We start from the raw sequence: 17,513 nt of genomic DNA, 5'->3' as shown, positions 1-17,513 counted from the left end.
GCGAAGTGCTAGTCAGCTAACTAGCTTGCTAGCTAGGTTAGCAAGTAGCATGCAAAGACTGTATCGGACAGACACAGATACTTGTTAATCAGTGCTAGCACGTGTAAATATTACTGAAATTTAATCTTGAACAAACTGTTAGAAAAATTAACCACACAGCAAACAAAGTTATTTGTCAGATAATTATATTAAAAATGTTTCACAAGGAACCGAAACTACAAGTGGGTCCAGTTCGGCAGCTTGCAGATAGCTACCAGCTACCAGTCCGAATGTTAAGCCTTTATAAAGGTTAAAAGGTTGAGCACATAGACATGCATAGGGGTTATGATATAGAGACTTTTTTTTTGCTGATGTAAAGTTGTGCAGTTCAGCATTAGATTTTATAGCGACTTTTAGAGGGCAGCGGACATCAACATAGTGCTGCCTGTGTATAATTAGCTTTTAAGTTGTTTTAGTCCATTCTCCGAGTAGGGCACATTTACTGCATGACTCGGCCGTAGAGTAAATGTCCCCTAATAAACTCAGTGTAAACGAGCTCTAATAAACTCATTGTACTCATTCACTGATGTTGTTGCGATGCACTTAACGCGATGCCTGGCCACTTTTAAGGTGCACATCTTGTGGTTTTATGGTCAAAACGCCTCTGGATTTGTATTTGCTTTGGTCTGTTTGTCTTCTGCTATTACAAATGCTTGTATAAGTCCCCGCAGGCATGTATTTTTGGTTTGTGTGTTCACTGATACGCGATTTCCCGTGTAGTGAAATTCCTGTGCAGCAGTTCGTCACTGACTGTGTGCTTTTTTGGGATGTCACAGATCTCATGCTGTCTGTGTGCAGCAAGAACGAATCCCCAGTTGTCAGACAAAGGAATGAAAGAAAACTATAATGCCTCCACGTGTTTGTGCGTGGCCACGAAGAGGCATTGTCCCCATGGTCCGTGGGGTTCAGGTGTTAATGTCTGCTGGTGGGCCTAATTACTGTGCTCCTGAGGAGGAGCTTAGGGTTGGCGGGTGGGCTTTGGTGGCCACAAAAAGAGGAGAGGGATTGATTTGGAAGTCTGGGTGGGTAGAGGAGGAGGAGGTGGTTGGGTGGGTGGTGGAGAAGACATAGCAGGAAGAAGAAAGGCATTTGAGCTGGAGAAGGAAGAATGAGGAGGAATGAATGACAGAGATGCTATAAGCAGAAGAGGGCTCTGCCAGAATTATAATTTCCCCCTCTTCCTTCATTCAATACCTTTTCCACACGGCCCTCTTGTTCCCTCCTCTTTTTCTTCTATCCCCCTTATCCTTTTGCTTTCTGTTCCTTCCCTTTCACCCCCCCTACCTCCCAATCTCCCACCCTTGTCTTCACCCATCTCTCTCCCTCCCTCCTCTCTACCTCTGTCTCCTCCTCTCTCCACCAGCTGCAGTGCAGAGATCTCCGCCGAGACCCCGTCAGGCTGTCAGGTGACCGGGACGGAGGCTGTGACATCACCGCCCCTCGGCTGACTGTCAGCCCTCCGCCGTTGCCATGGCAACGTCGGCAACGGCCTGCGGAGCCGAGGCTGGCGAAGAGGCACCTGCAGGAGAAGGAGGAAGAGAGGAAGCAGGAGAATGCGTAAGGAATCTTTCTCTCTTTTTTTGTTTTTCATGTCGTAACAGCGTTCCCCGTGCGCTCCTTAGGTTGCTTCTGCTTTCTGCCGTTGCCTCGCAGTGTGCAGAAACACACTGATCTATTGGTATTCATCGGTGACTGGGACAAGCAAGGGGACTGCGACACGCACACATGCACATCCCTCACATATACTGATGCAGAGGTATTTGCTGAGAACAAGCATGCAGCGGTCTGTCTTCCAGCTACAGCTCAACGACTGAGGATGCAGTAAAAGAAAAAAAAGAAAAAAGGAGGATTAAGCACCCCTCCAGCAGTGAGCTGCTGCTGGTAACTGAGCGCTCCATTCCTGCTCTCTGCGTGCCTCCTCTCTCTCTCTGCTGGCTGGCTGGCTGCAGCTTGACACCAGGCTCAGCTGCAGCTAGCATCGTGCTCCTCTCTGCATCTGCAGACCAGAACAGGAGAGCCGGACTGACATGGAGTCGTACCTCGCTTGCATGTTGCAGCAGCTGTTAGGTAGCTTAGACAACAGATGTCGAGGTGCGTTTGCTTCTTTCTTGCCTTCGTTTATTTCGGGCTTTAAATTCACAGCCTCTGCATTCACCAGAGAAACGGGTGTTATTTGATAATTTAGTAGAATATGAATTATTCTCCTTCATTTTATCCGATAGCTGCGAGCTGTGTGAAGCGATGAAAGTCTTGCACCTTTCAGTCATATTTAGTTGCTCTATTCGTGTCTATGTTTAGGGAGATAATGGGTAATCTAAAGCCATTATATGTGTTATAGGGGATGCTGACGATGCCTTTGGGGTGACGAGGAAGATGCTATAGCTATGACCTTTGAACTTTATATCTCAGGTTGATTCTCAGGGGCTTGTGAGACCCTAAACGAATTTCAGAGATCACTCGAGGAGTGTTTGTCCATGCTGAATGCTGCAGTGTTTGGGGAATTCCTTGCTTTAACCTCTAAAGAATTTGTCATCTGGAGGATATCTCTCATCTTCAAGGCTGGGTGGTTTGAAGTTGCGATAAGAGCAGAATTTTCAAAGCGTGGCCTCGCTGAATTTACAGCCTTTTTACGAGACTTGGCAGACGATTAGTGCTGCAACTGACTGTGAAATTTGGATTCTTGTCAGTACTACAAGCCGGGATCAGAGCGATAACCAAGATTTGTTATGTAATGATGTCATGCCAGTGAAGATGGTGACACTGTGCATGGTAACTGCTCTCACAGGCACACACACACACAGAAACACGCAAGCTGGAATTTCAGTCTTGTTGTCATTGCCACCTTTAGTACCTCAGAGAGCTTTGCCCTCTTTCACCTGTTGCTATAGCAACACGACCATTTGATTGACACACGTGTCTTTCCAACTGGCAGCACGCTAGTCTGGGCTGCAGGCGCTCCAGCTCGGACGCAGCCTATGAGCTGGCTGAGACGGTGAGAGCGCAGCGTGAGTGCCGCCTGCGACCCCACTACAGTGACCCCATGCCGGCCGACGCCTCCAAGCGCAAGCAGCTGGAGATGAAGATCGCCGCCGCCGCTCGACTCCACGGCCACCGTCGAGACCGCGATAGAGACAGAGACAGTGGTAAGTGCATAACAGGTGTGCCACATTGTGTTCCTTCTTCTTCCTCTTTAAGTGTGTAGTCCGCTGAGGTTTTAGTTAAATTAAATGGAGCTACTTTGGATAAAGAAAATCACACAAATAAGGACGACTTCAACAAAAATCTCAGTGTCACTGCAGCACTGAACTTCCATCAAAGGTTGTCCATGCGTCAAATCTGGTTGCAAGTTTTGGGTTGTAACACAAATGCAACTTTTAAGAATATGTGTGTGTTGCTCAAATATCTACCTCAGTAAACAGGAGCCACACACTAATCAACGTGATGCTTCTTTCATCCTTGAATCCAACTTTCCAGCCAACATCACTAAGGTCATTTTTAATGAATGTTGCCAAAATTCAAACACTTTTTTTGTTAGATTCTTCACAACCGGTAAAACACCTAAATTTATTGCCTCTACTTTGCTTCCACACAAATATTTCCAAGCTCAAGTCGAATGACCGTAATGAATAAAATAAAACAACTCAGGGGCCAGGTAGCTATTTAACATATAGGCTACTGGAATATCATGCAGCAAAGCTTTCTGGATTCTGTATCACTTTGACTTTTAAGTGATATATTACCTTTAATAATTCAAAAATCATCCCTGCTGAGCAGAAACTCACACAGCTGAGATTTCTATCTGCCTTCTTATGCTTTTGCCTGTGTCCAGACTGAGGGAGCATTTAACGAGGTGACAGTTCGATATCAGCATACTTCTGCAGTGTGTCTGTTCTTGACTTAAGTGCATCTGAATGTGTTACACTAATCGTGAATCAGCTTACAAACACCCCAATTTTAAAGGCCAATGTTCAAAACTCTGTGGACATTAAAATCTTGTCCATATTCTGTGTTTTTGAGATGATTTTTAGAAATCATGTACATCTCAACTACTGTGGGTTGCTGAGTGTAACTGCTCAACGGCAGGTAACATTAAATTATGATTAGTTAGAAAACTGGCAACAGCACTTTACATTTGCGGGGAAAAGGGCCTTTCAACTTTTTTTTTAAAGCTATGTAGACTTTAGAGTGTCAATAAACTTCAGTATATTGTAGCCATTTTCTCAGCTTTGATTTTGTACCAAAAAGTTATAAAGAATACTGCTCATTGGTGTATTTTGGGGTTATTAGAGGCTTACCTGTGCAATCAGAGCCTGTGATGTCCACTACAGCTGTCTCTGTCAGGGTACCTGGATCCTTGACCCAGTGTTTTCAATTTGGACCTTTTGCTATTGTTTAGTTTTCCCATGCCTGTTTCCTGTTTTATTCTTTTAGTCTTTTGTTCTGTGCATTGTGTTTAGTTCTACTTCCTCTGTGTCATTAGTTAGATTTATTCCAGATGTTTTCTCACCTGTTTCACCTCTTCCTCATTATCCAGTCTATTTAAGCCCTCAGTTTCTCTCAGTTATTTGTCTTCTCATTGACAACTCCTGGTGTGTGAACTCAGTTGATTTTAGTGACAGTCGCCTACAAAGCTGGATGGTTTGTATTTAGGCCTATTTCCTGTCTGCTAGCATGGAGCAGGTGGGGTTCATGGGTTCATCCATCTACAAGGAGGTGATTGAGATGTTTTGGCTTTGTTTTTGGGGGACTGTCAGATCATCTATCTTTTTATACAGTCTCAACATATAAACATTGCACATATTCCTATGGTGTATGGCACTGACCCCATCACTGTATGATGGGATTTGACTTGATGCTTCCTTCCTGTGAACAAATGCCAGCACCTTTACAGAACTCTTTGTCCTCATTACACCTCTGACCTCACCATGAGGTGAATCCAAATAAATTGTGAATGAGCCTCCAGCTGAGCCTGGCATTTGACATCCCATCCCATTTTTCTTTTTTTAAAAAAGAAAAAAAGGCTTTTAGAAACACATTTGTTCTGTTTTTACATCCCTTATGCAACTTGGAGTCCTGCTTGTCACTGAACATTATGGCCTTTGGACCCTGTCCTCAAGTCCACCAAACACACACACACACACACACACACACACACACACACACACACACACACACACACACACACACAAACTACCTGCTTATGTTCCCTGTCAGTTGAAGTCCCATTACACTAGTGCTGGGCAAAGGAAGTCCATCAATACGACATATGCTAATAATGACCTTGCTGGCCTTTTCCAAGAAACCTGTGTTTGTATGATTGACAAAAACTAGAGGGTAAATCCATAAACATCCTGATTGCTAATGAATCTGATCATCCTCACATCCCTCTCCCCAGCACCCGCAGCAATTCGTGGTCGCTCAGAGCCTCCCGGTGAGGAGCGCCAGGCAGTCTTGGGTGTGACTCGAACCGGACAACACCGCTGGAGCACCATCAGCAGCCTGAGTGCAGACAGCGGAGTGGTGGGCCTCAGCGATGAGCGTGACGAAGAGGACAACGAGCCTCGCCGTTACCGCAGAAGCCGGGGAGCCGACGTGGAACGGGTGGACAGCGGCATCGGGCCGGGTCTGTCCCGCACCTGGAAGAGACCGTCGGCCTCTCTGAGAGCCTGGGAGGCCCAGAGACCGTGTCCGGACTGTGGACTGAGGGACGGGGCCTCGAAAGAACGGGGTGAGCGCATGTGCGAACGTTGCTCCAAGCTGCGCATTGAACGCAAGGAAGCCATCCTGGAGTTTCTGAACACGGAGTCGAGCTACGGCGAGGACCTGCGCATCATCAAAGAGGAGTTTTACTGCCCCATGCAGAGCGCCGGGCTGCTGACTGCTGAGCAGCTCACCGTGGTGTTCAGCAACGTTCAGGAGTTAATAGATGTCAATGAACGCTTCACCGAACACCTGCAGGACAGCATCGATCAGGCCTTTGACCAGGTGACCCACACTCTCTCTGTCTCTCAGCAATAAATACCAGCAGTGCATGAGCAACGTTGGCGTCTTCTGGCTCACAAACAGATTTCAACATCTCCTGTTATTACATAATTCACCTTTAGGGTCACATTTATAACGTCATTAAATGCCATTGTTTCTTTTTTTAACTGTTACTGAGTCCAAATTCAGATATATGTAGAAGTACACTTTAGAAATTCGGTACAAACATCAGAACCACAAGTTTAAGCACACGCATTTACATGTATGCACTCAAAGCGATTTTGGCTTAACACATAACAAATCAGTGGTTAGCATTAAAGCTAAGGGGCGTTAGTGCTTCTGATAACTGTAAACATTTGCCTCTTTAACAGCTTATCCCAGTTGACATTGGGCGAGAGGTTGGGTACACCATGGGCACTCTAACAAAGAGTGACAAATAACCGTTCAGACTCGCATCCAAACCCTGCTGCTGATTTAGAATCACCAGTTAACCTGGGACGCGTGTCTCTGCACTGTTTACCCTTTGGCTGGCCCAACGTCTTCCTGTGAGCCAAATATAACTACACTAACAACAAGTCAGTAACATTAGTTACAACATTAGTTAGCTGACAGCCCAGCTCACTGGCTGCAACAGCAAGAGGGCGAAAAGATGAAGGGAATTACAATTTACTTGCAAAAATATAATGAAACTAAAAAGGGTGTGCGTTTATCCGAAAGTCAGCAGTGTGGAGCATCCATGGGTGGATGGAGAGCAAATAATAAAATAAACCTGAGACACACACTCTGGCTGTGCTGGTCCGAGCCTGGGAGTCACATAGTCACTGCAGGAAGGATGGAGCTTTTACAGCCCAGCTCACTGGGCCCAGGTGTTGCTCTTGGAGCTTATTACCATCCTATTAGTGCCTGCGTAACACAGCACAACAAAACAGAGACGCCTAGTGCCTCATCAACAAGTTTGACAGCAGTGATGTCACCAACGTCTGTTTTATAAATCAGAGTTAGTTGAAGTTAATTCAGTTAACTTATCATCCCTCTGCGTTCTATCCTGATATAGTACAATGCAAGGTAGATGGACTGATATTTATACAGCGCTGTTGTGCTTCTACTGAGAGCTCAAAGCACTACACTCGCACATGCAATTTAATTATACACACACACAAATACTCCAGTCGATGCATCAGGGGAAATTTGAAGTTCATTGTCTTGCCAGGTAAGCTTTAAGTATAGAAGCCAAGGATCAAACTGCTAACCTTCTGAGCAGGTCAGAAAGATCCTGAGCCAGCTTTAGACAGTGGTGAGAGTTAGTTAAACAGTGAAGAGTGCAGGAGTCCATCCAGGAGATTTTGTAGCACTTTGTAACAAAGGGTTTTGAAAAATGCTCCATAAATAAAGTTCTTATTACTAAAATAATTTTCTTTAAGGTCAAGCACTAAGATCAGTCTACTTTTCTCTAAAGAAAGAAATTTTCTTAAAAGAAATTTAAAGAAGGAGAGCCATCAGCCATCTTGAAAATGTCTGCCATCTTGAATTTCAAATGACTAAAGGTCTTTAACTAAAGAGTAATCAGAAATGTGCCACTTTTGGTACTTTTATTACTTATGTATTTTGTTTGTGCGTATTCTGACATATCAGCTGATAATTTCTTTCTTCCAGACACACAAGACATGAACAAAATCCCTAACATTTGTTATGTGTAGGTATTCATTTACATATTTATGCTGTTCAAGCACATGCGCCACAAACAGGGAAGTTGCAAAGTGTCTTCTGTTGGAAGAACTCTGTAAATATCAACGCTCATATCACGGTTGAAGGGTGTCTCTCCTAGCTCTGTTTCATTTCTGCTTCTCTCACTGAGAAGCATGAGTCTCAAATGCTCTCTGTATGATACTATACTTAGTTACCATTTGTTTCAAGTTTACCTTAAACCAGCTGGTATATCTGGGACTAATAATTTTTGGGAGTATTACTGTCACTCACTGATAACTGCTATGCTCACTAATTAGTACCCTTGTGTGAAGTGATGAGGCGAGAGCCAAGCATAAAGTCTGCACGTACCACTTTGGACAATGACTTTTAAGGCCGTTGCTTTCCTGTGGTTTGATTTCAGGGAGATGAAGATCTGCTGACAGTGTACATAGGAGAGATCTTTCTGGAGTTTGTCAACATGCTGCCCGCCTTTCAGACCTACTGTCTGCAGCAGTCCACCTCAGTCAACATGCTGAATACACTGGAGAAAGAAAAAGAACTGCTAAGGTACACACAAAGTACAAGGACTGGTCTTCCTGTGGCTCTGTGTGATGGCAAAATTGCTGTGGGAGCTTTCTCTTGTTCCTGCCACGGCTGCTCTGTGTAATTCTTAATGGAAAGGACAGCGAGTTATCACTTATTCAGAAGATGTTCTATTTCAAGAGCAGAGCTGCAATGATTCATATTTTTAGACAGAACTGCAGCTCACCCATGACTCAGGCTGTTTTATGATTCCCATTAATCAAGTTTTTAAGAGTTTCCCCAGAGACATAGACTGTAAGAATGTCTCCGTTCTCATCGTCCTCTTCTCTCCCTTCTCTCTTTAGAATCTTCCTGGATGTTTCTCAGAATGACAACACCGCCCTGCGTCGTATGAACCTGCGCTCCTTCCTTATGGCGCCCCTCCAGCGCGTGACCAAGTACCCGCTTTTGTTGAGCCGCATCATTAAGGTCACTCCCGAGTGCCACCCCGACTACGCGCGTCTCCGTGAGGCCAAGAGTCGGGTCGAGTCCCACCTGGAGCACATCAACATGAAGACCAAGCAGGAGGGCAACGGGGTCACCTGGTCCCTGCGCTCGTTCCGCCGCGACAGCCGCAAGAACCGGGAGGTCATCAACATCGAGATGCGAGAGGTGTCGATGAAGACGGTGGGGTGGGCGAGGGAAAACACGCGATTTGTCATGGAGGGGCCGCTCCAGCTGTCCCAGCCGGCGGACGGTCAGTGGGTGAAGAAGGGCAGCAAGGCTCTCAAGTTCCAGAACGTCCAGAGCCTGCTGATGGTGAGGACGCAGCGGGCGGGTGAGGGACTGTGCGCCGACCCAGTGGCTCGGGGGGATCAGGTGGAAAGCGGCGGAGAGAGCATTCGGGACGGAGTGCTGGTTCTGATCAAGGACAAGAGCAGCGGGAAGTTCACAGTGCTGAGAGAGCCCATCCGACTGGGGAACTGCGTGGTGTCGACAGATCCGGACTGCGAGGACACATTCGAGGTGCTTGACATCCGGCGGGAGTCTTTCGTTTTCCGCGCCTCGGACAAATCTCGCACTCAGCAGTGGTTCCACCAGATTAAGAGGTACGCTCGGGACTTGGGCACCTGGAGGAAAAGACGTAACGCTTTGCCCAACATCATGATCAACACGAACCAAACGCGGTCCTGAGACTAACCACCACTCACCTTTGTTACACTGTAAATAACCTCCTACTGCAAAAATCAGCCGACGACATGAAGCATTTCCGAGTGACTCCGCTGTCATAACTCATTAGAATTCAATAACAATAAATAAAAAGGGAAGAGAAAAAAAATCTCAGAGTCTCATGAGGGCAAGAAAACAACGAAGCACTTTGTTTTTGTTACGAAGCTGTAAGTGCGCCATACTGTCATAAAATATAATGTATGTAGATTTAATTTGAAGCTGTTACATTAACAAGAGCAAAGTCAGATTCTTGGACGACCAAATGAAAAACAAAGAAAAAAAAACACAACTTGGGTCGATCTCGTCGGCCTTGATTGTAAAGACTGTTTGCTCTCGGAGAAGCAGAGCTGTGTTTTTCAGTAAGTAACGTGTGTCTGTTGAACAGCATGACTGAACATGACCGACTGCAACGGGAAAAATTGTAACATCTTTGGTTCTTTTTAGTTTCTTTTCTTTTTTTTAATACAACACAGTGTGATGTAAGAACATTTCTCAAGGCAGAAATGTCGTCCAGATCTTTTTTGTTCGGTGGTTTTCGTTTGTCGTCACTGCCCTATTCTGTCCGTGTGCCACCCTCTACTGTACATTGGCGGTAGAGCAATCTTTCACTGCCAGAGAAGCAGTGGAGCAGAGCCTCTCAAAACAGGCTGAACAGACCTCCCGCGTCACCGTCTTTCAGTGAGAACTCACGTAACAGCAATAATCTCTGCCAGTTTCAAAGTAAGTAGCTACTGTATATGCATTTCGTTTTCCTGAGGTTTTCCTTTTGGCGTTCAGGTGTTAATCCTGCTTCACTGTGTCGTTGGGTTTTATGTGGCACATTTAACTGGAGTCTGATTGGTCGGTGGGCACGACTAAAGCTACCCTAACGCTAAGGACGCCTCTGTTACGGTCATTAGATTTAAGTGCCATGAAAGCAGTTTGTGAAGAGTCTCGTCAGTCCTCTTTGTTGGAACATCCTGTCAAACCGGGTGACGTCAAACATTACCTGTGTGTGTTAAGTGCAGAGTTTTTCCAACCTCGGCTTCAGGACCTCATGTGGAGACCACCACTGGCCTCTGCACAGTTGTAATAATATAATAACAGAGAATCAACAATCAGTTTTTTGTATTATTGAATGATTTGCTGGTTGTTTCTTCAACCAATCATTTGGTCTGGCATCAGTAATTCCTAAGAGTCTTCTTAAGAGTTTTTGGTCCCAAATCCAAACTCACTATATTCAGATTTTAAGAATATCACTTTTCAGTAAACAAATAAACCACTTAGAATCACTGACTTTCTGTTAATAGACTATCTATTATGACTTTAATACTTTAACTGATTCAATTATGCCACCATTTCTTGTCCATCCCACCCTCTGTGTAGCTGTGAGAGACCAAATAAAAGGTTGTGTTTTGAAACTCTGGCGTTAAGGTTGAAAAAGCCTGCTACCTTGACGACAAATGCCTCAAAGAAAAAGCATCCAAACCATCTCGTCGTGACGCAGTTTCAGCTGTGTTATGTGACTTAGCGATGAGCTGTTGTGCCTTGGTACTTGATCACTGTTAAATGAAAACTGACTGAAGTATTTGCAATCCGTCATAGTAGCATTAACCTCTGAAATAGACTCGTCTGCTCTCCGTCACTTGACCGAGATTCATTTACAGGCAATATAATTATTCCTTAGACAGTCCCTGACTGCTGATGTGATCGACTGATCCTCTGTCTTCTTCTAATTTGTGTTTTTACTACTCATGGTGTGTTTTGTTTTGTTTTTTTATTATTTAAGAAAGCTTTATTTTGTTTGATGCACTTTATTATTATGATTCAGTAATAGTATATTCTCCAGTGTAACTGCTGGTAAAAAGTCTGTTACACAGTCATTACTGTTGACCATACTTGATGTAAGAGAGGGACTCTGGTCGACTGAAGCCGATTCCAGCACTTTGAAACTATAAAGTCGACCCAGTCGTCGAAACCAAAACCACCAGATAAGACCAATGCTGTTATGTTATGAAGTAGCACGATCACTGTGTTTTGGAGGGCAGGGCTGCTCAGCTCCACACCAATACGCCTGTACTGTTGGAGGACGCAGTTTCAGATTTAAAAAAAGAAAAAACTAAACCTGCAGACTTTCATTAAAGTTTCTTTTCCTCATTTGCGTATGAAAGACCTGACGTTTTATTTCCTCGGTGTAATATATTGTGCATTATATTAAAAGATTTTAAACACAACCTTTATTATTGTTGGTTTTTTCCCTGTATAAAGTCTTATATAAAGTAGATGTTTGTACTTAGAATCATTCGCATCATCTTTAGGATTTCAAAGACAACAATACACACTGAACAATTGAGATCAATTTATTTGAAACAAAATCACAATATAGAAGGGAAACACAGTGATTTTTTTCTATATCAAAACACCATTCAGCAACATTAAAGTATTGAAGCAAACTGAAGCATTGACGCCCACAACAGAAACAAACCTTCAAGATGTTTCTCTCCATGAAAAACAATAAATGGACACACTGTACTACACACAGTGAGACATTCAGACTATTTGCTCGTTGGCACTGCTCTGCAAGGGTTTCTCACTGTATGAAAACAAAGAACATACCTGACTCATCACAGTAGCTTTATGTCATATGAAGTGCATCTTTGTCTTTTCTTTGGCTCGTCCTCTCCTCGAGCCTCATTTATAAATGCTACTGATGGAAATCCAAAACCTTCTGAGTTCAAACGCTTTAAAAATGTATGAATCAGTTGTCACTCTCTTTATGGATTTTAGATTTAATATCTCAAGTTTGAGTGGACCATCTTATTTATAAATGAGGCTCCTAGATATTTTTTGTGGGGGTTTTTTGTTTGTTTTTTTTAAACAATAAGTCAGAGTCCAAAGAAACACCGGGCATCAAATGCTGGTAAACAACACAAATACTTGTTTCTTTTTTCTTTGTAAACGCATAAAAACAATGACAGAAAAAATGAGCCTGGCTGGAGCGCTTCACTCTGAGCCATCTCCACCTTCTTAAACAATTAAGCATCAATACACTGTAAAGAAATAATAAAAACTTGACTGTTGTGAATGAGAGTGAACAGCTGCAAAACCAGCTCAGTCTAACAGGGATCAGAAGACTGAGAACGTGTTTCCAAAACCAGCAACAAATCAAACCGCTGATTGTAAATCATCTGATGGGGGGCGTCGCCGCCTCTGCTATCCTTTCCGACAGACTGCCATCCACCTGACGCACATCTCACGCATGCATTCGCACAGATATACGCCGATAAGCACGCGCGCACACACACACACACACACAGTCTGTCTTCGGTTGCTGGGGCCTCAGGCAGATCCCTGGCTCTCATTTTCCAGGTGGTGTAAAGTCGCCAATCTGCAGCAGCCATGGAGAGTTCCCAGCTTGGAGGCGGGGCAGCCACCACGCCCTCCTTCACCCACAGCCAATCGCGCCCTCGCCGCTCTACTTGTCACCAGCGGCCTCGGGCTCCTTGGCCAGACCGCGGATTGACAAGTCATAAACTACCTCTTCGATTTTCTTCACGTCGTACTTGAGGCCGTCGTAGCGCTTCCTCAGCGGGTCATTCTTCAAGTTGAGCAGGCGGAAGCCCGAGTCCAGCTCGTTGATGAAGTTGGAGATGCGCAGGGGCCGGTTGTAGTCTCCTGCTGTGACGCTGTTTACCGCCAAGCGTGACTGGATCGACAAACAGCATGGTGAGTTAAGGTCAAGTTATACACAGCACATCATTGTTTACAACAAACAACTAACACATGCTCACACGAATTTAATTATTACAATTTAATAACTGCCACTGACACAATTTCATTGCCGGTTAAACTATTACTATCATTTTTTACAGTGACATCTTAAACATCACTGTGTTATGTTATAATTTCCCAAAGCCCATGGTGACATCTTTCCATTAAGCAACAATCAAAAAAATTAGAAAAATAAATGTAGTAGCAACTCCTCACACCCTGCTTTATGAATGATTTAATTCATTGTTTAATGTAAAAAACAAAACAAAACCATAAGCTAGTGTCAGGTAGGACTGCATCAGGCTCCACTATAAGCAGGTACAGCCAGTATCAGATGAATAGAGGACTATTCGACCAGCAGTGTAACACAGCTGCCCACAGCCACTAACAGAATATATTACACTTGAATAAATCACACCCTTATGAAGGCCATAATCTTCAGTTTATGCTGAATATGGCTGAAATGTATCAACTAACCTTTGGAGGATATTTAACCCATAAATATAAGAAAACTTTTTAAAATCAAATAGAGGTTGGAAGGACTGTTCTAAACAACTATATTAAGTTATAAGGCATGTGTATCACGCACACACACACAGTCTACAGGTTTCAGTTAATATGCAAACTGAAGCCTGTAGAGACTGAGATGTAGCTCATGAGATTTTTGCAGTTTCTCTGAGCGATACAAAGTGTGACCTTGGGGTGGACTTGCTGGGATGTCCAATCCTGGAAAGACTAGAAATTGTCTTAAATGTTTTCCACTTGTGAATAATCTTTCTGACTGTAGAATGATGGACTTAGAGTTGTTTGGAAATAATCTCACCATCAGATTTATGGACAGAAATTATTGCAATAATACCTTTCTTCCCCAAAACACACACCTGAATGCTCCAGACCTGCAAACTGGCAAAACTTCTGCTTTTATAGAGGTGCTCAAACTTGCTGATGATCAATTAATCAAGTGCTTATCCTCATGATTCCTAGAATGTATTTAATATATAGAACATGACTGTATGTAGCAACATAACAGTTAACAGTAAACTCACCAGTTCACTTGCCATGATCAGGACGCCTGCCAGGTAGTCCTCTACATCGAGGTGGAAGCCTTTCTCTCGCACCACTTCGACTACAAGGTGGAACGAGAGGAGGAAGCAAAGATTAGCCGACTTTCTCCAGTGAGACTTAGACTTTATGACATTAAGCAGTACCTACTCCCGAGTATCTGTGCCACTTCCTCCCGCTTTACAAGAGTTTCACTCTCCAGATAGACAACAAACGCTGCTAAGAAAGCCAAACGCTGCAGGACAAACCGCCAGTGTTCATGGAACCTAAAGAGAGAAGAAGAAAGTCGAGAAACAAAGATAAAAAACACTTGATTTCTTAAGGATATCCTGCTCACAGTGAGACAGTTAAAAACACATTATCAGCAAAATTTTGCAAGTTTTGTTTCCATGAACTAAATAACAAACATTCAAAAACTCATTAGTGTTGCATAATCATGACGACAACTGTAATTGTTGAGGAGAAAGTCATTCCTACCTATAATACTGCTCCATAGGAAATTTTGTTTTCAGTTCAGCAATTTGTGTCCTGACTGTGCAGAACAGCTCCCGCGCCTTCGCACATTTGCTGGGAACTAAAGGGGAGAAAAGAGAGCATTATCATACCAGAGGTTCAAAAATCATTTTATCCAAGTATCTACAGCTCCACGGGTCACTCACTTTCTTTGAATCCACTTGGTTGGTGGACACTCTGTAGTACTGTTAGTATTTCCCTGGCAGTCTGCTCCAAGGTTTGAACCACCTTACGAATGTCCTGTGAAAAGAGGGAATGAAGAACAACAAAGCGTTTAAAGCTTCTACTAAAGTCCGAATAAAATCAATATACCTTTGCCACTTACTCTGAATACCTAAGATGCTTACAACAAAGTCTATAAGACAGAACAACAAATTCCCTCTCTAAGCAAAAACGTGCTTCGCTTGTCGTTACTTCACTCAGATGTTTGACCTTCACCGTGCAGAGTGATACATGTGCAGAATTTGACACTACAAGGAAGTTTTCACAGTCACTGCTGATGTGGGGATAATTGCTCTATCTGCACATTAACTGTAAATGTGCATGCATCGTTGCAAGAACTGACTGCTCCCTCTCATTCCCACACATGTACTCTCACTTCAAAAGACCTTTATTCCTCTTCTCTCCAGAGCATACTTCCACCTGCTTTCTACTCTCATTAGCAATCACAGTGCCATCTGCAAACATTATAATCCACGGAGACTCCTGCCTGACCTCATCTGCCAACCTGTCCATCACCATTGCAAACAAAAAGGAGCTCAGACCAGATCCCTATTATAATCTCACTCCCACCTTGAACTCATCTGTCACTCCTACCGGACACCTCGCCTCTGTCGGTCTTCACACATGTCCTACACCACCCTCATATACTTCTCTGCCACTCCTGACGGTACCACAGTTCCTCTCTATCATATGCTTTCTCTGTATCCAACAAGACTTTCTCTGTTCTTCACCAGTACATTCATATATTGTACATTATTAATGGGCAATGTTATTTTTTGTTTATTTATTTATTTTTACCCGGGTATATTTTTCAATGGTTTAAAACCTGTCTTAGGGTGATACAGCCACAACCAATCAGCAATATTCGGAATTAAAGCTATCCCGCTTTAAATTCATAATTTTTAAATTAACTTTGGCTGGGGAAAAACGCTTTACAAGCGTGGTAAAAACACTGGAGCTTGATGATATTTAGATTTCAGGAAGAGTGATATTTATTGCGAACTGTTATCGACCTGCATGAAATTTATTAGCTGATGTAGCTAAACCATAATGTCCCATTTACCAGGGTTAAATATTTTCATTAAACGTTTAACGACAATTCTTCGGCTCTGGTTAGCTGCTAGCTAGCAGTCTCTGTGAGCTAACGCTGTGCTGTTCGTGCATACCTCTCTGATGTCCTGGTCTGCGCTCAGGAAGCCCTGGATGTAACTGAACATCTCGGTGACAGACATTTCTCTTCTGAATCCAGCCGTACGCTTGATACCGAAAATGAACCTTCCGCAGCTATTCAACACATCAACGTGCACGAGAGCCGTCAACCTCCGCCTCCAGCTGGCGCCTGGTGATGATGTCATCAAAGCATAAATCTGTGTGCCAGCGTCATCGTGCATTTTTCTGTTTTAAAAGTAGAAGACAGATGTTTTTTTCTTACTTACTAATAATTGTTCATTGCTTATTTCATTTCTTCAGTGTATACTTTGGTTGCTTAATTTTAACACGGTGTTATTACAAAAAAAAGAAAAAAAATGAAAGTGATATTTTTACCTAATGAATCCAGGTGTGCAATTACAGGCAATGCTTATTTAATACAGAACTGGAAGCTAAAGGTGGTATGGGGATATGTAGCCAAGCCTAAAAAATGTTTTGTCTACAGTTAGGAAATTTGACCCTGCTTTGACCTCGGTGGGTCCACCTGGAAGACAGACTCACTGCATTACCTTATCCTCCCTGTTGATGGCGCCAAACCAGCACTTTTGTTACTGTTGCCTTTGCGTGCTGCTCGTAAACTCAGTCTTACCAGCCCCAGGTGGATCGTTCATTACGTGGGAGAGTTTGGATTTTCATCACTAATAAATAAATACGCTGCTAAAAATATAAATATACCCATCCGTCTTAAAAACTATAAGTTAAAAACGTCTTTAGCTCAACGTTCTTAAAATGAAAAACAGAAAAAAAAGGGAGTAGTAGTTTAAATCACAATTACGTCAGAATATTTATCCCCATTTTTAGGGTCATAATTTTGATTTCGTATTTTAAACTACAGTACACTGCAAAACTCTCGAGCCACCCCCAATTTCTTTATATCTTACTTGCAAGGTGTCAGAGTTTTTAAGTTGTCTTGAGGCATAGCTGAGTTTGGTACCTGCACCTGAACATTTTCTGAGGGTTGTTTAGTCTTTATTAAAAAACTTCACAGTGACCTATGCATTATTCAAGGACTTAAAAAATCACGTAACTCAAGGCACTTTGAATCTATGAAAAACTGTACAAGTGGAATACAAAATAAGAAGTGGCAGACTTAAAAACTATCTATAGCAGATGAACAGTATCTGAAAGTCATGTCTTTAGGAAATAGGGGAGGAAAATTCAGCGCAGATCTGAAACTGGAGCTGAGAGATGGATCTGACCCTTCAACTGAGCCACTAGTCTTAATAGAAGACACCTTGAATTACAATGTAGAAAGTTTTTGATTGGCACCAGCTTCATTTTTCAGTTATCAATATTCC

At 43.2% G+C, this 17,513-nt stretch overlaps 2 protein-coding genes across 2 annotated transcripts in view; one reads left to right on the top strand and one right to left on the bottom strand.

The window, feature by feature from the left end:
* Positions 1–11,499, top strand: part of arhgef49 (Rho guanine nucleotide exchange factor 49) — a 48,499-nt gene extending 37,000 nt beyond the window's left edge. The window contains exons 4-9 of the mRNA XM_019352415.2: positions 1,403–1,596; positions 2,727–2,808; positions 2,972–3,182; positions 5,435–6,024; positions 8,129–8,274; positions 8,595–11,499. Of these exons, the coding sequence (XP_019207960.1) occupies positions 1,403–1,596; positions 2,727–2,808; positions 2,972–3,182; positions 5,435–6,024; positions 8,129–8,274; positions 8,595–9,423 (2,052 nt within the window). The 3' untranslated portion in view covers positions 9,424–11,499. The remainder of the gene's footprint in view (positions 1–1,402; positions 1,597–2,726; positions 2,809–2,971; positions 3,183–5,434; positions 6,025–8,128; positions 8,275–8,594) is intronic.
* A 281-nt stretch (positions 11,500–11,780) lies between these two features.
* On the bottom strand, positions 11,781–16,367 carry tsn (translin). Its single transcript, XM_003454903.5, has 6 exons — positions 16,173–16,367; positions 14,931–15,024; positions 14,749–14,845; positions 14,422–14,537; positions 14,256–14,335; positions 11,781–13,144 (listed from the first exon to the last, which is right to left on the bottom strand). Exons 1-6 carry the CDS (start codon positions 16,359–16,361, stop codon positions 12,914–12,916), a joined length of 807 nt encoding a protein of 268 aa, XP_003454951.3. The 5' UTR covers positions 16,362–16,367; the 3' UTR covers positions 11,781–12,913.
* Positions 16,368–17,513: the final 1,146 nt, after the last annotated feature.

The sequence above is a fragment of the Oreochromis niloticus genome, linkage group LG16 (genome assembly GCF_001858045.2).
Source record: "Oreochromis niloticus isolate F11D_XX linkage group LG16, O_niloticus_UMD_NMBU, whole genome shotgun sequence".
Taxonomy (NCBI): domain Eukaryota; kingdom Metazoa; phylum Chordata; class Actinopteri; order Cichliformes; family Cichlidae; genus Oreochromis; species Oreochromis niloticus.
The sequence above is the reverse complement of the archived record's forward strand: the minus strand, read 5'-3'. Positions and strand labels throughout refer to the sequence as shown.